We start from the raw sequence: 24503 nt of genomic DNA, 5'->3' as shown, positions 1-24503 counted from the left end.
GCTAAGCTGGCCACGAAGAGAACATACTGGCAGGATGACAGTGGTCTTAAGAAAGGATTTATTTTATCATTTGCATTTAACAAATTAATTAGTACTGAGATTACTCAATGGGTAGGGAATAATTGAAATATATCTCAAGATAAAGCAAGGAGAAAAATATACAGAAGCCTTGAAGAATAATAAATCTACTTGTTATATTTAGAATGGTTAAAAACTTGTGACATGGGACTATATTTCTCCCATCTGAAAATAAAGTAAACCTTTTGGGATTTTGTTCAAGCATGTGGTATGGCTAAGAAAATAATGAGTTCTAGAGTCAGACAAACCTGGTGTTTGGTCACTGCATGTCCTTGGGAAAGTTACTTGACTTCTCATGAGAATCTACTTCTTTCTGAGCAAGACAGGCATAAACGTCCCATCTCATAAGGGGAGAAGAAGGACTTAAGTAAGTAACGCACACAAAAATTCAAAGAATTTGCCTTTAGGAAAACATATACCACATACATTTGATTACAGGGAAAGATGCCTACTTCCCTCCCATCTCATCCCCACACCACAAGTTCCTATCCTTCATAAATGAGTGAGTGGCATTATCTTCAAGTCCATTCAAAAGGTTTAACTTTGAACGACAATGAACTGATGGAGAAGATACTGGAGACTGAAGCAACACCCATGAGTGCTGAGTTTAGATGCTTACACTGGATGAATCAACAGAAAAGGTGGCAAAGAAGTTAATTGCAGATTTAGTAATGATTTAGGGGCAACTGACTTCACCACTGAATGTTTGGATAAACATGTTATCTAAATGTCAATTTTCTTACTTTTACTTATTTATGAGAAATTAATATTTATTTTTTCCCTCATCTCACTTCCTGGTTTTTAGAAATACTGCCATGGGCTTTGTACTATGTGTCTATATGTATGTATGCATTTGGTTGAGATGATACTGATTTGCAACAGTTTATATGTTTTAGGGGTATAGGTTCCTAATGCTTCAAATACATGATACTATGTGCCACCCACCGCCAAAGCCCCAATAATCTTCCGCACAGTCCACCCAACCTACTTAAAGGTTTGTCCATTTCATTTCTCTTCCAAAAAGCAGCTCTTAGTTTCATTAATCTTTTGTACTGCCTTTTGTATTTCTATTTTGTTTATTTATGCTCCAATTTTTAATTATTTCCTTCCTTCCACTAACTTTTATTTTTATTTGTTCTTCCTTTTTTTTAGTTCCTTCAGGTTTAATGCTAGATTGTTTATTTGAGCTTTTCTTGCTAAATGTCATTTAAAAAGGTCATGTAGGTGGCTGGGAAACTATGAACATACACCTACAGGACAAATTGAACAGAAAAAATGTCATGCAATAATACTGTCAGTGAAGTATCATACATGGAGATTCAAAAATGCTGTAATTCAAATAACATCGGCAGAAGGATGATCTTGTGCTTGGGACAGCTACTAAGATGACTCAAAAAGGAAGTTTTGTTTCTGGACCAACATACAAATGCATGTGAAAAGACTGAAAAAAAAAAAAAACTTTGTAAAGAGGGAAAGTGAAAAGCTATTCAAATGATTATTCTCCAGGATGAATGATCTTAACTATTAGAAGTAACTAATCCACTATATTATCTATGTCCCTGAACTTTTATACACTACACAAGTTCATAAATATGTTGTTTAGGCCCTCCCTGGTGGCACAGCAAGTTAAAGCACAGCACTAAGAAGCTAAAGCCACTTCCGCATGAGTTCGATCCCCGCCTGCCCCAGAGGTGAGCACATGGCGTGGCAGACCGACCTCTCATGACCCGCCCGCTGCTCCCCTCAGCAATGTATTTCGTTGATCTGCCTGTTCTGCTCCCCACTCTGTCCCTGGTGAATCCTCTCACCCTCCGCATCTCTGGCCTGTACCCCAGTTCTGTACGAATAAATAAATAAATCTTAAAAAATATATATGTTGTTTAATCTCACTAGGAATATGGGGAATTACATTATATTTTGGGGATTTTCTTCTTGACTCTATCTTTCCATCATCTATCTGTCTGTCTGTCTGTCTGTCTGTCTATATATTATCTCATTAAAAACTCAACAAGTGGTTTCTTTTCTCACTGAGTTAGAAAGTCCACTAAGAGAATCAGGTGATATTTCCAATTGTATGACAAGAACTTTTTCATTGTTGAAGGACAATCCAGACTTCTGAATACTAGTTTCAAAATCAGAGCATCAGAAAGGGTTAACACCAGGTAGTCGGGCTACCTAAGGAGGTCAGATGGAGGCTAACAAGTCAAGTACAGGCATAGGGCAAGGCTGGCTATGGCTGGGGGAGCACAGAGAGGATTAAAATGAGAAGAGTAGTTAGTGCTGTTTTTGCCTGTCCAGAGGCTATTTCACTTTTTTCTAATCATAGTTCTCAGTTTTTCTAGGCGAGCACTATCCAAATGATTCAAATCCATATCCTGCGGTAAACATGCCAATCAGGAATGACTAATAAAAATACTCTTTCTACTTACCCCCTCACTATAGGGAACAGAAGAAGTGTACTTGGTTGTGCTTGAGAAGAGACTGTGTAGCCTCCAGTTACCTCCCTGCCACATAGAAATGTAGGACAGTTTCCAGTAATGATCAGAGCACCAAACACTGTTAAACCTGACATCATCCTGGGCTTTCTAGCTGCTGCATCTATAATTTCTAGTTCTGCTTAAGCTTTTCTTCTACTTCTGTTTTTTTCTTTTTCACAATTAAGATTCTAACTACAACATTAGTTCACTAGGGTAAAGGTAGCTGGACTCAGATACCACTTACCAGCTGACCAAGTCTGTTGAAATTGGGTGTTTATAAAGACAGAATTGGGGGGCTTGCAGGGTCAAAGGTGCCAAGACATAAGGAGAACCAGGTACTCCAAGCAATTCAGTCTTGGAGAAATGGAGAGTTCCTGAAGTTCCAGGGCATGAGACATGTGTTCCATGATGAGTGAATTGATAAGGAAGTGGCCCTAGAGAAGTGGCCTTCAAAAGCTTGAAATGGGATAGTGTGGCAAAGCCTACTCTACTTCCTACCTGAAACAACTACTCTTCCAGGTGATTCCTGCCAGATGTGGGGTAAGATTTAACCTGGATCCAGGAATGTAGCCTGAGGAAACCCTCTTAATGAGTCCTTAAGTATTTAATTATAGCCTGTATTAAGTCCAAATGAAATATGTGCATATGTGAACACAAACTGTGAGAATCAAACTCTGACACAATCAGTGAGTACCTAACAGGTGAGTTTAGACAAGGACATTGGTGACTTTGTGGAGGCTTTCACAACTGCTGGAAACACCACAAGGGAAATATACTACCAAGTCTGGGGGGAAACAAGTCTATGAAAGTCTAGTCCAGTCTTTAAAGGAATGCAGAGTACTAGAAATCTTTGTGAGAAGCTTTGTGTTTGTCACAAAACAACCATTTTCATCACAGAACACTTCATACACCCAATGAAGTACAGAAAAACCCACACACAGGCAATGTATTGCAGTTTTTCAGCTCCCCTCTGACTGCTGAGCATAACTCTAAACGATTTCATAAATTAAGACAGCTCACTGGCTCCTGAATTTAGTGAGAATTGCACTGAAAAGGGAAATATTCCCTTCATAACTCCCCCATCTTTCCCTAATTCCATCTTCAAAACCATTCAGTTCAGTTCAAACTTAAAGTTAACACCACAGCTGTGCAAAGCCTTGCGAACAAGTCAAGATGAAAATACTAAGGTCCTGACCCTCAAGGGATTACAGCCTGGACTTGGTTTTTCACAAGGACGTGGGGGTCACTTATCTTTCACCTCCCAGTCTTAAATGTCCCTTTCACACTTACACTGCTTTCTGTTCTTCATCTTTTATTGATCAGTATGTTGGAGCTCCTTGGATAGCAGATAGCTTTTTTTAGCTATGCATTTATTCCAGTAACTATTGGGTTTGGGGGTCTACCAGCTGCTAGGCCCAATAATTACCAGCACAGGATCTATTTAGTAGACTGGCCTCATGTAAACCATTCTTGGTTAATTGGTCTGATGTCTTACAATTCTTCAAACTTTTAAAGTAAGGGGCCCTGGGTTTTCATTTAGCACAGGACCCAAATTACAATATGTACCTGGTTTTGCTCAGGACTGAGCTAGGTGGTGGGGACAGACACAGTGGGAAGAAGAATGAAAATGTACACAGATTAATAAGGAAATTTCAGGTGAGGGTAATATCTAGAAAGGAGATAAAGCAGGAGGACATGATGGAGAGGGCTGGAGGGCATTGGGCAGTGAGAGAGAGCTTCTGGTCCCCAAGGGGAAGAAAAGAAATCAGGTGTTCAACAGCTGGAAGCTGAGTTCAGGGCCATTTCTGCTTCATACAGGGTTATAGAAATGGCTACATGAAAAACTGTCAACTAATATTTTCAATGAATATGACTGTTATTTAAAAGGGAAGCACACAAAATATAGAAAACAAATTCATAATTTACTAGAAACTGGGAGGGCACTGGTGACTGATAAGGAGCACTTGAAGTTTACTTAAGGTCTCCTTCAGGATCACATGCTTTAGCAGTTGGAGGGGTACACCATGTCCAGGAAAAACAACGCTGGTGGAAAAGTCCATTACTCATGTTCCCCTTCTGGCAGAAAAAGAGGGAAGTTTCTTGTTTTAGGCGGATTCTCTTGCTTTCTTAACCAGAAATGGAAAAACAGAGGTGAAGAGTGGAACAAAGACAGGCATTGTGGGGTTCCTTTCTGTCTATTGCACAGGAGGGCCATGACTTTTAATTTACTTTTACCCTAGATTGTCGGTAGTTTTTCAGGTAACAGATCTAAACTCTGCAAAATCTAATGTCATCCTGTACTTGGAAAGAAGAAGAGAAAAAGTCTTTTGAAATTCAGAAGTCATTAAATATGCCCCAACATTCATTAAAAAGTACATGGAGTCATTGTATTATTTTTTTGGTTTTAAAAGCTACATGCGATAAAATAAAAGTCCTGGGTACTGTGCCCCAAGTTTTGCAGATTATCTTCTGTTATCCTGACAACAACCCTTAAGAAATGAGGTTCAGAAAATTCAGTAACAAGCCCCTGAGTTGGGTCTTCATTCTCAGACAAGTCTTCCCACCCAGCTGCTGCAGGTGAGGTGAAATGCTTCCAGGGGTGAACAGGACGGCTGTTAGATTTCCTTCCTGTATTTCTGCAGAATTTGATTTTTGTTTTGTGTTGCTTTTCCCTTTATCCCTTTGCCTTCCTTTAAAAATAAAACAAAACTTTTTATGGCGGAAAATTCCGAAGCACTCACTAAAAGTGACAGACTAGTATTATGGACACCACGCCCATCCTCCGTAATGAACAATTTCAAGCAACTGACACATGGTTAATCTTGTTTCACCCATAGTCTCATCCCCTTCTGTCCTTCTGGATGTTATTTGCTGAAGTAAGACTAAGACTCCAAATAATTTCATTTGTGAAAATTTCAATATAAAAGTTAAGGGCTCTTTTTAAAGAAATAAATAACCCAGTTATCTAAAAGAAAGTAATAACATCTCCTTAATATGCTACTAGTGTTCAAATTTTCAATTGTTTCATTAATATGTTCTTCAAGTTTGTTTGAAAAAGGTTCAAAATAAGTTTATATTTTGAAAATTGTTGCTATTTATCTAAGTTATCTATTCTCTCTACAAGTGCCCCTCTCCTTTCTTCTTCCCCCACTCTTAACCATTTACTTGTTGAAGAAATTGGGCTGTTTATTCTGTGAATTTTCCTAACATTTGAATTTGATGACTAATCTCTATGGTGTCATTAAAAAAAAAGAACAACTTTCTTTTGGAGAATTTTAAACCTTTATTTAGCATCAGGTAGATTATTTCATAACAATGCTTGTTAATTTTAAGGCTGCAATTAAAATAACTTATTGACAGCTACCTAAGGTTCTTTAGAGCAAACCACAGACTGGAGTTGGGAGGGTAAATAAGATTAATGTACTCAATTAAATGGGCTAAGCTATTACTGTAGAGTAGGTCTCCACACATATTTTAAGTATACAGGTGCCGTGCAATTGAAACATATACACCTCTTTTTTGTTTGCTATTTATAAAACATATATGAGAACAGCTTAATTTCTCTGGTGATACTTGCTACTTTCAAAAAGGCTGTCCTATGTGACAGTCGTGATTCAAATCTATATTTCTAGGCCATTTTACTAAATGGCTAGGTTTTATACATATTTTCAATTCAAACACCTTCAAGGTAAACACCTTTAACTCTAATGACATTGATTACATAAAATTGTAAAGGTCAATTCAGAGCAGCAAAATAAGCAAATGAAACACCTTGTTTAATTCTTTCAGAGTTTTCTGAATAATCATGAGTATTTTCTTTTCAAAGGTAGGAAGTGGGAAAGTTGAAGAGATTAGTGTGAAGAAAAGACATGTTATCAAGACAGTCTATAAAGAATGATATAAACTTTCTACATTTGAGCACATAAAACATCACATAGAGAACTCTACATGGTCCTATGTTTCCCACAGGTTGGCTGAATCTGAAGAACTGACTAGATTCTATTTAGATGATTTTTTGTTAAGTCTGCACTAATGTCACCTGCATTTTTCTATCAGTGGGTCATTTTTTTTTTATGATGTTGGCATCTTTTGCTGCCCAATAGCCAAATTATTTAGCTGAGTAAGAGTTTCAATAGGTTGACTTTCTAACTCTATTACTCTTTACTTATTAGTTAGAATATTTCAATAGTGAGAAATTGCCTCTCTAGTAAAGGGTTACCCAACAGTATGATTCAGACTGGGAAGAACAAATGCTTGATTATTAACCTTTAGTGACCAGTTTTCAAAATAATACATTGGTGCTTATAATGGTGGCGAAAATATTCTTTTGAATATTTACAACAGCATGCATTTTGATGTTTTAAGTGTGTCATAGCTCACTAAAGTCACTTCCCTAATTGGCATTTAAATTGTCCCATCTTGGCTAACAGGAGCTTCTTCAAGTGACTTTCTGATTCCTTTTTAATGACCCCAGTAGTCTTTGACTTCTTCCTTGCTACCTGGGATGGGACAAATGTTCACCTTGTATATTTTTTACCTAAAACCTATGTGCAGCATTTTTTACTATTTTTGCTTCATTAAAAAGAAATAGCTATGATTTATAAATGATAAAATATACATATTTTAAGTGTTACAAAATGATCAATTTTAATTAAACCTATATACCAGTTATCTACACTCCAAGATATAGAATATTAATATGCACTCTATGATGAGAAAAATAATGTCAGAAATTCTGGTTTAGATACCAACCAGGATATCAAATTGTAGGGGGGAGTGATATTGATCTTTAAACAAAATCAGAACATTCAGGATAGAAAAAAAAAGAAAAATGGCTCTTGGAAGCGGACTTGGAATTAACACGAAAGGAGAGAAGCCACAGGAAGGAAAAGCAGCTATCAACATGCCATGCCTATGTCTTGTATGTGTCCCACCTCCATGGCTGTCTTAAGAGTGGTGACCTCCTGATGATCCCTGCACTAGCTCTAAACTCTAGAGCGCAAGAGCATCCAGGTATCTAAGTCACCAGGTGGAGGCCCTGAGCTGCCTCCTGATTTAGGAGGGAAGAGACAGAAAATCTGGAAGCCGGAAGCCGGCTCTGTGACCATTTTTTTGTCCTTTGCTTTGGGTGAGCACTCCAGAGAGGAGATGGAACACTGATGGACAATGCTGAACTGTTGAAAATAAAATAAAAAAAAAGCCCCCTTTCAATTTACCCTTAAGTTAGATTGACCCTGGAGAAGTCTATACACAAACAAACATTCAGGTCAATCCATCCTTACCCTCGGGGTGCTGTTTCTCAAATAACCATGACATTAATGGGACCAGCAGTTTCAATCATCTTTCACATAATCAGTTCCAGTGTCTCCCCAAATGAGACAAATGAGGGTTTCCCAGTCTCCTGTGGCTATAAAATCACATCAAGACAATTTAACTCTGTCTAAATTATATTCAAGTCAATAAATATAGATTTAGAGGACCAAATGAGCTTAAAGGCCTTGAAGATCTAAGATGAAAAAGAGAAAATAAACATATATCCTGTTCTCTTGCAGTTTTCATCCCTTGTTTTAAAAAATATATAAATAAAAGCCTTGATGATTCCTTCCAGCTTATATAAATGAAGTTTAGCACATTAACAGCCAAGATTAAATAGAATTGCTGAGATTCACTACATAAAAAATAGGAAAACCACAGTATGAAACCAAACAACATATAAAATGCAAAATCAAACAACTATTTTGAAACTGCCATCTCTGAATCCTAAGAGTTTATTAATTGACAGAGTAGCTATATGAATATCTATCTTTACATTTGAATTTTAGCCAGCAGTACTCTACATAAATTTATTTAATTATACAAAAAAAATCCATATAATTTTGAGACGACAACCATTTTCTAAATGTTGCTCTCAAGTCTGACTCTCAAACGCACAAACCATTTTATGCTGTGACATAACACAGAATCTGCTTCACTTGATATTTCAGGCAAGAATAACTCCAGAGTTCCAAGCACCATGGCCCTTAAGAAGCTTGTGAAAATGGGACAGCTCTGTTATTAAATGAAATAACACCAACCATAATTTTTGGTGTAACTCAAAATTTCTTGGTTAGAATGTAGGAAAAAAGAATTCTTGTTCATTCAGTAGAAGCATACAATTTTTGAAATCTAAATTCCTTCCAAATAAGGTATTTATCTTACAGAAATTCCCCCATAGGCCCTCCCTAGTGGCGCAGTGGGATAAAGCACAGCACTTAGAAGCTAAAGCCACTTCAGCATGAGTTCGATCCCCACCCAGGAGGTGACCACACAGCACCGCAGACCTCTCCTGACCTGACCACTGCTCCCTTCAGCAGCGTACTTTCATTAGTCAGCCTGTTCTGCTCCCCAGTCTGTCTCTCGTGAATCCTCTCACCGCACCTGTGCCTCTGGCCTGTACCCAAATTCTGTATGCATAAATAAATAAATCATTAAAAAAAATTTCCCACAAACATTTTACTTATATCTTAAGGTGTTTCACTGAAGCATTACCTTAGTAAAAATTGTAACCAAATAAAATGTCCATTAATGGGAGCTGGTGAAATTAATCATGGTACATTCATACCTTAGAGTGCACAATAAAAATTATGAAAAATAATGAGATAGATTACTAAGATATGTTAACTAAGAAATCAATATATTTCAAAACAAAATGAATAGTATGTGTAGACTGACTTCACCTCTAAACATATATAAATATTATTGTAGTATCATATGTCTGTATAATGTAATATAATATAGTATATATGTTGCTTTATGTTTAGAGAATATCTGGTAATGTATATCACTGACAATAAACATTAAAGAGCTCTTACTCACTGAGCCATACATTTCTGTAACATTACATTTATGGACTTTAAGTTTACTTTAATGATGAAACAAAATTCTCTGGTTTTCCAGTGAGCATAAATATTACACTTCATTCAATGAAAATTATAAAATTGATGCTCTAGGTAAATACTTCAGTAAAAACTATTACTAACTGGGTTCTAGATCACAAGATTAAATTAGACATGTCCCTTTTCTCCAGAAATATGCTCTACTCAGTAGTCTGGATCAAATGTTTTGAATAACAGTATTTTAAAAAAAAAATCAGTTTATATATATGCTATAAAAATTTAAATTCACAATTATTTATGTGAAAGAACTAGAAACTTTTCCCCACTTATATTTCCCAGGGGTAAAAAGGAGTGGCTTAATATATGCATTTTCTACTCTGTTCTCCCAGGTACACATATACACACTTCTTGTATATGTTTATATGTATTAACATGTATATACATACACATTTGTATCTTATATATCGTTCAGTCCTTTGTTTTCATTTCCACAGAAATATACAACATTGATAATTTTATGGGCTGTGATACATATCTCTAACTCACTTTACTGATCTTATGGAATTCCAGTGTATAGAGGGACTATCATTTAATCAATCATCTGTTATTCATAATTCCATTGTCCTGTTATTTCAGTTAAGGAAGCATGAAAATTCTTACACATAGATCAGGTGAGAATAGCCTTGGATGCTTTCTTGAAATGGAAATGTTTGGTCACAGAGGGCACATATCTCACATTTTGATGGGATAGACACAACTAAATTATCCTGCAAAAAGGTTGGAGCAACTTATCAGATCAATTATAATTTAATTTTTCTGCTTCAAAGTATTCATCTCCTCTCTTATTCTTATTTTAGATAGCTTTAAAAAGTTTATTTATGCATACAGAACTGGGGTACAGGCCAGAGGTACAGAGGCGGTGAGAGGATTTACCAGAGACAGACTGGGGAGCAGAAAGGCAGATCAACAAAGTACACTGCTGAGGGGAGCAGTAGGTATTATTTATTGAATACCAGTTTAAGCAGTCACCTGACATTCTTTCATTTAAACAGAGAACAATATAATGAGATGTTATGTTTCCATTTTATAGATGGAGAAACTGAGGCTCAAAGGGTTAGACATCATACTCTTGGTCATGTGGTTAGTATGGCATGTAGCATAGAATAGGGATACACATCCACCTGACTCCTTAGCTCCCAAAGCAAATGTGCAAATCACATAAAGAGTTTGGATAAAGATGGTCATCTCATCATATCTATTAAGACTGATGACAGCATTAAATGTTTGTAAGAAACAAATGAAGCTGCTTTGACTGATTATGGAGCTGTTTCCCTGTCTTTCCTCTTTCTGTTTCTGGTAGTTCCTAAAGCCTATAACCACCCCTCACCTACTTCTTGGAAAGAAATCTGATGGGGAGGGAGGGTAAGAAAGTGCCACTGAGGAGAATTCACTCTACTGGTCTCTGCTTCATGCTCAACTCTTCCCTCAACCTGTGTGGCAACCTGGACATGATTGATGCCCCTTTCACTGATGACTGAGTCAAGCCAAGCCTGCAGACAACATGGGGCTTTCAACATATAAGTTGTTCTTTAGTTTTCTATTTTCTACCTTTTAAAGTAAGAAAGAGATGAAGTAGTTTACTTGTTGAACTTCATCAAAATTTATAGCAACTTCCTAAAGAATATAATTTACTATGAAACCTAATTGTATAAGTGGTACAGACTCTTTATTTCAGGGTCACGAGATAATTTTGGAAGTGATGTTGGAGATTGTTGCTGACCATATTGGCTCTGGTTTCAGTTTCTGGTTAAAAAAAAAAAAAGCCACTTACCAACATATATATGTACATATATTACATACACATGTGTGTATGTATCTGTATGTTTTATGTATATGTACATTTGTACATATTATTTATACATTTAAATACAAGTTATTTAGTTCAGAGAAAATATATAATGCTCCTTTTCCCCCTCTCCACCACCCCCCAAAAAAACAAGAGAAAGGAATAAAAAGCACATGATTAAATTTGGTTAAAGTAAAACAATATATACCATAGCAGTATGGCAAGTTTTGGCTATATTTGTAATCTAATGCAATGTGTGAGCCTGAAAAAAAAATTAAACTGATGCAACTCAGTTGTGAATAAAGAGTACTGTTCAAACTTTGGCACTAACATCTCAAAAAAAATTTGAAACTCAGAGTTGGCTTCTGAAGTTTATTAATGGAAAAACACATTCACTAAAAAAAATCTCTTTTCCAAAAAGAATTTGAGAGCAAAATCTTATGAGCTCAGCTGGAACTATATCTGGCATCCATACACAGAAAGATTATTATACACAAATCTTAAGAACCCCATAAATTTAAATATGAGTTGAATTAAGATTTTTTATATCCTGGCCATATTGTTTCAAACTTAAAAAATTAATTTGACTTACAAATTACTTTTAGACTAGTAAAAGTAACTTGCTTTGTTTTCAGGAAATATTTGGAAAATACCTGGTATTACTTTTTGTTCTAGAGGTTGTGATTCTGTTATTATTTGAGGTTGATAATTAGACACAAAAACCACCTCCTGTAACTCAAAGGGTAAAATTCCCTTTATATTGCCTATGTTTGCAGAATTTTAAAACACTTGGATAGACAGAGACTTGGGGAAAGTAAGTTTTTAATTAAACACTAATGAAGACCAGGAAAAAATGCTGGTATTTTCTTCTCTCACAAGAATCAAGGCAAATCCAAAGGGTCTTTCCATCTTAGTGAATGGAATGACCTGCAACAGGATCAGAATGATAAACGACATCTACAAGATGCCAAGAAAAGAAAGCAAAAGATCTGAACATCTGTCAGTATTGGTTGGGCAAAAGAGGGCACTTTCCAGAGCCTAACCACAGGGCTGGGCACAGGAAACAGTGATCACTTGACAGTTAGAGTTGAGAAGAACTGAAGAAACTGCCAACTTCCCCACTCGGAGCTGGACACAGGCAGGCGGGCAGGAACTTGCTCTTGGCTGTGTACCAGAGCTGGTGTCCTTGAGTGAGCCCATTTCACAGGGGCTCTAGGAAATAACCTGCTCTGCTATCTAAACTGCAACTTACCTAATGAAATAGGCTTCAGAGAGCACACATGAATGTATTCCAAATCAGCTTAACCTGGCTTGTCTTAATGAAAAGACTAAACACACATGTAAACAGGCATGGCTTTTCCCTGTATGACGTTTCCTAAACTTCGTATTATAGAATGCAAACATACCCTTCACAGAGAGTCCTAGTTCTGCTTCCTCCGTATCCGACTTTTTTTTTTTTTAAGATTTATTTATTTATTCGTACAAAACTGGGGTACAGGCCAGAGATGCGAAGGGTGAGAGGATTCACCAGAGACAGAGCGGGGAGCAGAACAGACAGATCGAGGAAGTACACTGCTGAGGGGAGCAGCGGGCGGGTCAGGAGAGGTCTGCCACGCCATGTGGTCACTTCCGGGACAGGCGGGGATCGAACTCATGAGGAAGTGGCTTAAGCTTCTTTGTGCTGTGCTTTAACTGCTTTAACCCACTGCACCACCAGGGAGGGACACGTATCCGACTTTTTAAGTGTCCTTCTCTGCTACTGCTGCCATGATTCTAGTTCAAGTTCTCACCAACTTTTAGCTGGACATCAAAAACCTACTAGCATCCCTGACTCCACCCCAACCATTTCCCCCAAAGTGGCCAGAGCTGATTCCTTTGTTCATTTAGTCAACTAATATTTCTAAAGGACGTATTCAGTTCCAGGTTCTGAGGCTACCACAGTGAACAAAACAAAGTTCCTGCATGCCTAGACCTAATGTTCTGGTTGGGAGACACAAATAAGCATATGGACAAATATATTGCTGTCATCAGGTAGTGATATGGTTAGGAAGCAATATAAAGTGTTATGAGCGAGGAGGAAGCAGGCATCAGCTTTTGGGAGACGAGGTTCCAGGCAGAGGAAACTCCCAGGACAAAGGCTCTGAGGCTGGAATGTGCTGGCTAGGTTAGACGCACAGCAAGGAAGACAATGTTGCTGGAAAGAGTTAGGGAAAAATTCGGGGGTAAAGCAAAGAGTGTTATCTGTGGATTGGGAGCTTGGAAGGGTAGAGGAACACAGAGATAGGAGTGTCAGTTACTCAGGACTTTGCAGTTATGGTAAGACTGCTTTTTCTCAGCGTTGGGAAGTCTTTGGAGGGTTCTGAATAGGAGAATGACATGATCTGACTTACTTTTAACAAAATCACTCTGGAAGCTGTCGAAAATAGACTGTAGAGGGAAGTGGCATTAGCCATTCAGTCTCAAATTGCTTATTAATTCCTGCTATGGCAACAGAGTTTGGGAAAGTTTGAGGAAAAGAACTTTGCAAAAGCAAATATTGAAAGGAAGAGGCAAAATAGTTTCAGACTAATTCCATTTGATTTAAAGTTGTGTAAATGAGATTTGGATTCAGACCAATTTGAGCTCGTAGACAATCTCATAATACCTATTTTAGTCGTTGTTAGACGAATTAAATAAAATGGTGGCTATAAAAATGCTTAATACTATGTTGACAAATAGGAATTGTTTATTAAGTAGAAATAACCATAGGTAACACTTTTTAAATGCTTTCCAACAGCCCTAGAAGGTAAGCACTAATGTCATCCATGAGGCATCTAGAGCTACTTGCCGGTGTCACAATGTAGGTGTTTGGGCAGACATCGTTGTAGTTTGCATTAAAACAACTAAATGTTTGTGGGCAATTTTTATTTTATAGACTAACTCAAGAAGATAAGACACCTTACGATGGTAGAATCTGCAAACACATGGGTAATATCTCTATGTGGTCATCAGTGGGTCCCTTTCTTAGTATGACCTGAAACTATCATTTCTAATCAGGTGTTGGGAGAAGGAAAGAGTCACATCTTTTGTGGATTTTAGACTCCAAAGGTTATCCAGATGCATAAGACATGAATAACTGCATATGAATATAATTATTGCTTCAGGTATCCACCCATTCATTTATCAAACTAATTGTTCACCCATCTATCCATCCATCCATCCATACATCCATCCATCCATACATCCATCCATTTATCTACATATGCATCTAACACAGATTTTAGTGTAGCTAGGTATCATAAATTTAATTTTGTAATAGTCTCAGAATAACTCTTTTAGGAAAGGTACTATATTTTATAGCAGAAAAAATTCACCTAACTAAACATACTCATCCAGCATACCTAGCAAACAATAGGATTTGTATTATTAAGCAGTTTGAATTTACAGGCATCACTTTAAGGACCAGGTTATTTTTCCACCTCATGCTTGCTGGGTGAACTAATAACTGAATAAAAAAGATTTTATCTTTCTGTACTATTTACTTTTTAATAAATAAAATGCAAGTCAGTGGCAAGGGGCAAAGTGTTGGAGTCAGCTAGGGCTCTGCTCAAATTCTAACACCATGACTTCTTAGTTAATAAGTAGCAAAAACCAATAAAGTAGAGTTCATGATATCATCTTGAAAAGCTGTTATAAGGAAAGATAGGGATTACTCTAAAAGAGCTAAAAATTTAGTATTTATCTCTTTCAGTATATTCTAGCAAACTCTTTCTCATAAGCCCAGGAGACAAGTATAAAAATTTTTATGTGGTATATTAAGATATTGAAAATTTGTAAAAAACCTAAATGTTTACCAACAAGACTGATATATTCATGCAATGGGATACATTCTAAAATGAATTTAGAGATAAATCATAAAAATAAGGCAGAAGAATGATACATTCTTATATAAATTTTACAAACACACAAAAAATATTTAGTGTGTATAGATACAAACATAAGTGACAAAATTATGAAAACATCCTTGGGATGGGAACCACATTCTTTAGGGGTAGGTTTGTATTTTAGGGAGAGGCACAGGGGTGGGAGGAAGGTACAAAGGTGATTTCAGCTGCTTCTAAAACTTTATTCTATTAACAAAAAATATCTGAAATAAGCATAGCAAAATATTAAGTTGTCTTAAAACTGAGTGATACATGCATGGATTTTTAATTTATTATCTTCCCTATGTTTGCATATTGACATAATCCCCAAAAGTTTTCTTTAATTAGTAGCTATTAGTTAAATGAAAACAGTGAAACTCTATAAAAGCAGTTACAAAGAGGAAACAGTTATTTAAGCAAAAAGTTTTGCCCAAATACAAAATTCAGGAGGCTGAAAAATTATTAGAACATTAAGAGAAAATGGTACTATTTGCCAACCTCTTTCAAAACAAGTTTATTTCAAGTCTACCAGAATGCGTATATATATAATGCATGTACATACCTACATACATATATGTAACTAAATATGGATGTCTTTTAATTTTTTTCTTAGGAGCTTAATTTCTGTCTCCTTTCCATGTTATAAGTCATATGGTCTTAATTTTAATATTTAGAACCACAGATCATAACCCCCATTTCAATTGTTTACATTTTTCCAAAACAACCAAATTGGATTTCACAAAAATAAGGTTCAGAATAAACACAGGGCCTCCCTAGTGGCACAAGGGGTTAAAGCACCATACATTGGGAATAAACAGAAAGTTATTTTATGTTGCAACTCCAACAAGAAAAGACTGAGAAACACAAGCACCAATTTGAAAATGCAGGAGAATGTATTCTTAGTGTTTTTCAAGCTATGTAACAAAGGTTCAAAAAATTTTTTGAAGATGCTGAAACTCATCTGCTGATATTATATAACACCATCCTTTACAAAGTTATTTATGTCAAGTGGTGAGCTAAAATATTAAGAGAGCTTTCTTCCTCAAGATTGGGGTATCTTAACATCTTCCTTTCCTGCCATAAAATCTCAGTCTTGGGTTACCAAGAGTGGTGGAAGAAGAAGTGGTAAGTGGACTCATATTTCATTTGTCAGACAAGTTTTCTCTCCTTTCTAATAGTAGCTGTCTTCGTATCTTCTAACCCCTGTGGACAGAATGTGGGATCCAGTCAGAAGACTGACCTGATTGGTTGTTTTAAAGCTAGAGTTTCTATCCCCTTCACATCAAGGCAATCCTTACTCTCTACTTCCTTCCTGCTGGCCTGGCCTTACTTAAGCTTTGCCTTTGGCACCTGTTGTGTAGGCATTTGTAGAAGATGCTATGATGTATTGCCCAGATTTAGTCTTTAAGCTGTGGGGAGTATGTGAGCTGACAGCTCTCAGCTCCTTCTGAGATTTGTTCCCCTTAACGAGAGCTCCCTACCCAAGGGCATACCACCTACTCAAGGGCAGCCCACTTCTAAAGATGGGCTGAGGAAGGTGGGGTAAAAGACCCAGAGTTCTTGTTACAACTGGGAACAATTCAATTTCAGAGCTTTCTAGGAGATTATCTGAGGCCCTTGTTGAACCTGAATTGTGGCCTAAATTCTTCCTCTGTTCAGTCCTCCTTCTTTCTATACCCTCTTGTAGATGCTGATTCTCACTGCAGTCTGGTTAGTTTTCTGTCTGTTCTTTGATTCAGAGTTGGCTTCCTATGGAGTCAAATCTTCCTTAGCATTCCTACTATTCCTTGTTAGGGTTGCTTTTTCTGTCTGCTGTGGTTGAGTGGGTCACATGACCAGTTCTGACCAATGACTTGTGTGTGAGAAGTGCCATCAGCCACTTAGAGGTCAAGGACTTAATTGCCAGTTCAAAGAGCTCTTTACTCTCTATCATGGCAACTGGCAATGTTCAGGAACATTCTGTGAGTTTCAGAGATAGTGATGAGCAGGGCTCACAGCCAATCTGTGATTGAACAAATAGTGTGAACCAAAAATAAACCTCTATTGTTATTTTTTTGTTACTGTTTTAAATTGAGGTTGGTTTATAACACTCTGTATGATTTAGAAGAGTAAAATCACATTTCTTCAGAGGTATGTTACCACACTACACCCAGCACTGCAGCATCAATAATCCTCTACCACAGACCATTGGGCCCACTCCCCCACACACCCTTTGTTCTTCACTCATCCTTTCCCTTCTCGAAGCCTCAATTCTTCAGTTATATTTCACAGGGTTTGATCTGCTTTAAGCCGCTAGGATCCTGAGCTATTGGTTGCCAATGCAAAACCTATCTTATCCTGACTAATATAGCTTCATCATGGCAAAACTTCCTATCTTCCCTTCTAATCCTAATTCCTTTATGCCACTCACTTCCTAATCTGTTAGCCTCACTACTACCAGTGGTAGTTCTAAATCAACCTCTGTTCCTTTCCCAGGTTCTGAAGACAAACATCAAAATGCTAATCTTAAAGTACAAAATTGTTTAAGTTCAGTTGTTAGTCTCACTTAAAATCTCTGTGTTTGCCTTTCCTTAGTAGTCTTAAAAAACTCTTTATGACCCACCCTGATAAAAGCCATATTTCCCTAAACCTAAAATGCCCTCTGCCTTTCTTTACCTACCTAACTCCTACTAGTCCTCAAGTCTCCACTTGAGACGTACCTCCCCCAAGAAGTTGTTGGCTGCCCTCCTTTCCCTTTCTGCTTCATCCCTGTCTGATTCCATTGTACACCTACAGCAAAGCCCTTCCATAGAGTTTCAGCTCTTTCTTTACCTGTCTCCATTACTTGACAATATATTTCTTGAGATCAGGAAAGCTATTTGTTTTAACTTTGTGTTGCGATCACCATGGCATAGTAACTGGGACATGATAATATCCCATTTGCATTTGATAATTATCAATAATTTAAAGGTATGATTAAATGGGAAATGAATGAATGAACTGATGGCTCCAACAACTAGGTTCTTCAATGAAAGCAACTGTATACTAATCTGGAATATTTTTTTATTCCCTTCATAGGGATCAGGTTTTTGATGAGAAAATTCTTACCTATTCCTTCAAGTCCTGTTTTTCTATGACTAAATTCTGGACTTTTCTTTTTCTATTACTCTTCACCCAACATGTTGCCAATTTCCAATCAAGGGGTTGACAAGCTTTTTCTATAAAGGATGGGAGAGTAAATATTTTCAGCTTTGTGGGCTAGTGTTTGTATAAACTACTCACCTCTAAATAGTGAGATGACAGTTCCTCAGTCCTGCCATTGTTTTGTAAAAGCAGCCACAGACTATGTGTAAATGAGCATGGCTTCATGACAATAACATTTTATTTACAAAAACAGGAGGCAGGCCACTTTGCTGCCAGTAGCAGTACACCAACCCTGCCTCTGGTCTATGCAATGCAGAGAACTGTGGTGAGGGAAGAGTGGGGGCCAGAAAAGTACATATGTACACAGGTCACTGAATATTCATGCTATGGTCTTTGCCAGTCAATGCTCTTTATCAACCAATACAGTGGTATACAAAGTTCAGGTGATAACAGTTTATGAATCATCAATGTCTTAGCTATAGAGAGATTACATCCTGAGACACCCTAGTGCAATCTGCCCAAGGCTGCTTAGGTTTGTGCGTAGGCTTAAAAAAAAAATGTGGGTCAACTATGTGGAACACAGGTACAAACCCACAAGGTCCATATTACATTATGGGAAATTGTTGTGAGGAATTTCAAAGTCTCTCGTACTGAAAATCATTGCAGAGAAGATGGGAATCCCATTTCCAAGACTTAGTCATTTATAAATTCAATAGTAATACTCTTAACTACGCTTTATCAAGTACCTTCTCTGGATTTGTTAAGTCTGTTACATAATCAAAAGCTGACCTTTATTGAGCTTGTGCTGAGCAAGGCACTCAGTGTTAAACATTTATCAAATTATTTTCTTACCCTATCTCATAACACAGGTGCTACAGTTCTTTTTCCCCAGAAGGAAATGAGGTTCATTGTGGGAGAGCAATTTGCCCAAGTTCAAATTTGCTCAAGCTTGAGGCCCCTGGTCTGTTCAGTACACTCTTCCCACCAGGACCATCTGTTTGCCTCTTGAGTGCTTCCCCGGTCTCCCAGACCTACATTGTGTTCAAGTGTCTCTTGCTGAAGCAATGACTATTCACGGTTTGCAAGAATTTTTTTTTTTTTTTTACAGATTTATTTATTTGTGCATTCAGAACTGGGGTACAGGCCAGAGGCAGCGAGAGGCTTCACCAGAGACAGAGTGGGGAGCAGAACAGGCAGATCGACGAAGTACACTGCTGAGGGAAGCAGCGAGCGGGTCAGGAGAGGTCTGCCACGCCATGTGCCATGTGGTCACCTCTGGGGCAGGCGGGAATCGAACTCATGCAGAAGTGGCTTTAGCTTCTCAGTGCTGTGCTTTAACCCACTGCGCTACCAGGGAGGCCCCTTTGCAAGAAATTTATCTTTGAGACATTGGGGAGGAGTGTGAAACCTAATGCCACCCCCTCCCAAATAAAACCTAAAGGCTGTGTTAGAACATGCTACATTTAACAAAAAGCAAAAGATACCCATCTTTTGTCAATATTTTTCCATCATTTCCCACTTTGACTATTTATTGAACCTAATTAATAGCTGTAACAAAACCCATCCAGGCAAGGTATAACAGAATAGATATACAACAGACAAATCAGCAATAAGAGTTTAACACAAGTTTGCTTGTTTTTTTTAAGGTGCATGTCCCATGCCTACAACTTGAACCTAAAGTAAGTCCTTGTTAAAAGGTAGCCTCAGTGCAGCCTCAGCTTGCTTTTTATTCTGTTGCATTACTATAGAAATGCCTATGGCTTGAACCTTCATTATTTATGGTTGTTGGCAAATTAAGGTACTTGTCTCTCTAATATTGAGAAGTGGAGGAAGTTTTCAATTCCACAGAAATTATGCCTTCCTGGCTTTGCCAGCAAGGCAATAATGTTGTTGCCAAATCCTTATGAATAGATGGGTGATCTTATTACGCTCACAGTATATGAATAAACAGAACACCCTCAGGGGACTGCCAGGTATTCCATGTAATGGATATCTCCTGCCCTGCCCTTATTTCTCTTAGAATGACTGAACCTGGATTTTCTTACCAGCAAGACTATTCAGACTAGAAGCAAGACAAATATTCACCCTTTTATCATCAAGATGATTAAAAAAAATTGTATTCAGTAAAATATGTAATTCTAGGTGTGGGTTTCCTGTTCATTCGGCAGCACAGTTTCCCTCTGTAATTTAGAATTCACCATTGAGGGATAACTATATAGGTATTCTAATAATGGCCCCATGCTCTTAACTGAAATTACTGTGGCAAAATTCTTACAACTGTATTTATTCGTTATTTATTGTAGTTATCTTGAAAAATAACTATTACCTTTAAAGACCTAGAGATTGAAGATTCTAATAATATAGGAACAGTGGACATTGCTGAATCCATCCCAACCATGTACTGACCCTTTAGCATTATATGGCAGGCATGCAGTCTGGTGGGCCCTATTTCCAGCTTCACAAATGGGTGTGCTCCCCTACTGACCTAAGCTAAACATGCAATTCAGTGTTTCTCAACCATTTTTTCATCACCATCCCCTTAAGGAAACTCATAACATATTATTTTGTTTGTAAGTCACCCTCCAAAATAGTACTACCATAAATATGATATATATATGTTTATATGTTTATACATATACCCATGCTTTATATATATATAAAAAAGAGATAAGTTGTCTATTTATTTATTCATTTATTTATTGCTGTATTCCTTTTAAAAAATAATTTTCACCTTCAGAGGCCCTATCACTGCCACAGAGATGTATGGCTTATAATACTATTCCATGTGGCAATCAGTGCATGGCAGCAGGGGTGGGCATAGACTCTAAGTTGACCAATCAGAATGCAAACTGGGAATTTTTGGGCATTTTGTGGTTATGAGAAATTCCTTTCTTTCCAGATGGGTTGATATGTGAATCAAAGTCCTCAAACCGTTGCAACTATCTATTAGCACAGGAAAGACAGTAGCTGAAGATAATGCCAACACATGACCAAGACAGAATCAGAAAGGAACGCGCATTGTATACCTGAAATTCATGCTACTACCAGATTTTTCACTTATGTCAAAAGTCCTTTTTTATTCTGTAATTTAATTCCAACTGGATTTCCTATCATAATTAAAAGTAAAATCCTGACAGAACAGATAACATTTACTGAATACTTTGAGATAACATGTATCAAAAGCTCTAGGCATTAATATAGTTTACATGTCAATGAATTTTCACACCAACTTCTGTGATTAGTATTACTATAGTTTCCATTTTATAAATGATGAGATTGAAACAGTAAAATAAAGAAAGTTAGCTATGGTTAGAGCTAGGCAGAGGTAGGATTTACTTCTAAGTCTTAGAATCTATAGTATTAGCCACTTTACTGCCTTTCATTACTTCCTACTCAATATTTGACAATTATAAAATGTCTCTGATAATAATGAACTATGTTGTATATTAGGAAATCTACAGCTCTTCCAAGTTTTAAAATCTCTGTTTTAAATCTTATTTCCCCAAACACACAAATATTAAGCTTAGTCATTATTTCATACGTGTGATTCAATACTCAAAAAATGATCAGCATTATTTTAGTTATGCTTTCTTTACACTATAAGACACCATTGCTCAGTCATCATTCATTTTACAAAAGTGAAAATATTTATTTAGTAGTTGAGTCCCTCAAGTTGCTGCTCTACTTAAAAATACTGATACATCTTTTAAAACACCAACAGTCTCAGATTTCTATACCCTTCATTTATGAATGGGTCACTATCAGAAACAGTGATAAGCCATAGATTCCATTATCTATGGGGAAAGAAACATGGGGGCTCTGGGATTGGCTACAACACTTGATTCTCCTTCTAAAAGTTTTTCAAAAATAAAAAAACAAAAACTGGGCCCTCCCTGGTGGCACAGTGGGTTAAAGCACAGCACTAGAAGCTAAAGCCTCTTCAATATGAGTTCGATCTCTGCCCCTGAGGTGACCCACATGGCACAACAGACCTCTCCTGACCCACCTGCTGCTCCCCTCAGCAGTGTATTTCATCAGTTGGCCTGTTCTGCTTTCCACTCTGTCTCTGGTGAATCCTCTCACTGCCCCAGCACCTCTGGCCACCCAGTTCTATATGCATAAATAAATAAATAATAAAATAAAAACAAAACCAAAATTGTATCAGGACCACTTCTATAAACCAGATTGAATAGTGATTTCTCAAAAAAGGCAAAGGCTGATGGACAGCCGTGCCCCTGGCTTCAAAAGAGCCAGGTCAACTGTGTAATGTTACCAGATGTGATATACACACAGCTCCAAATACTCCCAACCCCCACCTGCTTCCAAAGTCCTAAACCTTTTGCATTCTTCCAAAATACATGATAACACAGACAAGTTGTCCAAAGTAGGAGCAGTGAAAACACAAAGCAAATGCTCCTCACATTTTAACGAGGTTGTCAAGGATGACACGGATGTCAAGGATGACAAGCGGTTGTTGGTTCTTTAGACTCTTACAGCTTAACCCCAGGTGCTGTCATCTAATTTTGCTTGGGTGATGGAAGACTGGAGCAAGTCAAAACCAGGTGCCTGGACACAATTTGAACACAATGAGCTATAAATAATAACATATTGGGAGTAGAGACTGGGTAGATGGAATACAGGAACTATAACAAAGTTATCCCACATCACAGGAAAGAAAATGTGATGTACAACAGGTAGAATCTTCCTTAAAAATGTAGATGTTATTTTAACTTGAAAGAAATGAACAACCAAAGCACAGGGCTTTTAAATCCACAAATTACTGTTTAAGAAAAAAAAAAAATTCAGGCAAACTGCAGTTCCAAAGAGGTGGCACGAGTCTCCTAGTTTAGCAAAGTTACTGTATTTTGCCTGCATGCAGGGACCACGTAGAAAAATAGAAAGACGGTGTTGTATGGTGGGGAGTAAATCCAAAGTAAGTATCTAGCACTCAGCCATCCACTCCTCCCTTCCCTAACCCATCATCCTCCTGCAAAGTGTTCACAATTTGCTGTCCTTCCTTCCAAAAGCTAGTAGACACAGAATCAGCTTTTCCTGGCTCTGCTTTGCAAATTGAGGCTGCCTGATGGAAAGCCGAAATTCAAAAGGAAGAATGCAAATCCATTAAGGCCCCTCTCACAGTAAATTGTGTGAAATCTTTGTTCCTGAAATGCCCATCCACCCCAGTGAAATAAAAAAGAATCATCTGAATGCCTCGCAAAGTCCTTTCTACAGACCCTCAGCTGCAGAGCTCCAGCTTAGCTAAGTATCAATCAGTATACCATCCCTCTACAACAGATGTCGGGAAAAAAACCAAAAACTGGTATTAACAAGTGCCCTCCCTCTCGCCCGTGCAGGAAGGGAAAAATGCGAAATCTCTGACAGCAAGAGTTACCTAGAGCTGCCAAGCATTTGCCCCAACAGTCAGGCAGCACACTAGGAGTTTTAAAAGAGACCGATGGAGTGAGGAAAAGAATGAAAATCATACAGGTGGAACTCGTTTCCCAGGAGCGCCTGGCTTTCGGCAAGGGCCCTCAGGCGCCCAGCAGGCTGGCTCACCTGGTATACATCCCGGAGCCCGCACCACGTCCGCAGCACCTGGTGGCAAGCACGCAGCCTCTCCGTGTACCATCTCCGCAGGGTGGACACCGTCAAGTTCCACACGAAGCGGCTGCCGCTGAATAGCAAATCCTCCACTCCACACATGAACACCGAAGCCATGCCGCCTCCTTCCCCCCTCCCAGGTCCCGGAGGTACCCGGCTCCTGCAGCTGCTGCCCAGAGTCAGACCACAGCGGTCCCACCGCCTGGACTCAACGACACCGGCTCTGCTGGCAGCCGGAGGTCAAGCCTTCCACTAAACTCGTCTTTCACCGTGTGTCCTGGCCAGGCTCCAGCGGCATGCCCCGGGATTGGGCGCCCGCCAACCAACGGCTGCGGCTGGCACACAGAAGCCCAGTGTCCACCCCGCCCGCTGGCAGCGCAGAGCAAGCTGCGCTAAGCTGCGCCAGGCGAGCCCTCGATGCTCCCGGGACACGGGAAGCCCTGGCCGGCAAGGACTCCCCCTGGTGCTTCCAGAGAGCGCTGGGGAGGGGTGGAAGTGGAGTAATTCTTTGCAGGCAAAGAGGAGATCTGCATTTCAGCGCACTCGGTTTACACGTCCTACACACACACACACACACACACACACACACACACACACACAC

General features: G+C 38.3%; 1 protein-coding gene and 1 pseudogene across 3 annotated transcripts in view; one reads left to right on the top strand and one right to left on the bottom strand.

Annotated features, from left to right (window-relative positions):
- The window catches only part of FRMD4B (FERM domain containing 4B), a 305516-nt gene that overhangs the window by 144707 nt on the left and 136306 nt on the right, over positions 1–24503 (bottom strand). The window contains exon 1 of one of the 3 annotated variants that reach the window (XM_004675986.2): positions 23858–24135. The exons of the other annotated variants lie outside the window; for them this stretch is intronic. Within the exon in view, the coding sequence (XP_004676043.1) occupies positions 23858–24019 (162 nt within the window). The 5' untranslated portion in view covers positions 24020–24135. Of the gene's footprint in view, positions 1–23857; positions 24136–24503 lie in introns of those variants that run through there. 3 annotated transcript variants of the gene reach the window in all.
- Positions 24199–24503, top strand: part of LOC101627230 — a 40212-nt pseudogene continuing 39907 nt past the window's right edge.

Source organism: Condylura cristata, unplaced genomic scaffold, assembly GCF_000260355.1.
Source record: "Condylura cristata isolate star-nosed mole 26May11 unplaced genomic scaffold, ConCri1.0 scaffold00004, whole genome shotgun sequence".
In the NCBI taxonomy this organism is placed as follows: domain Eukaryota; kingdom Metazoa; phylum Chordata; class Mammalia; order Eulipotyphla; family Talpidae; genus Condylura; species Condylura cristata.
This window is presented reverse-complemented; position numbering and strand designations above follow the sequence as displayed.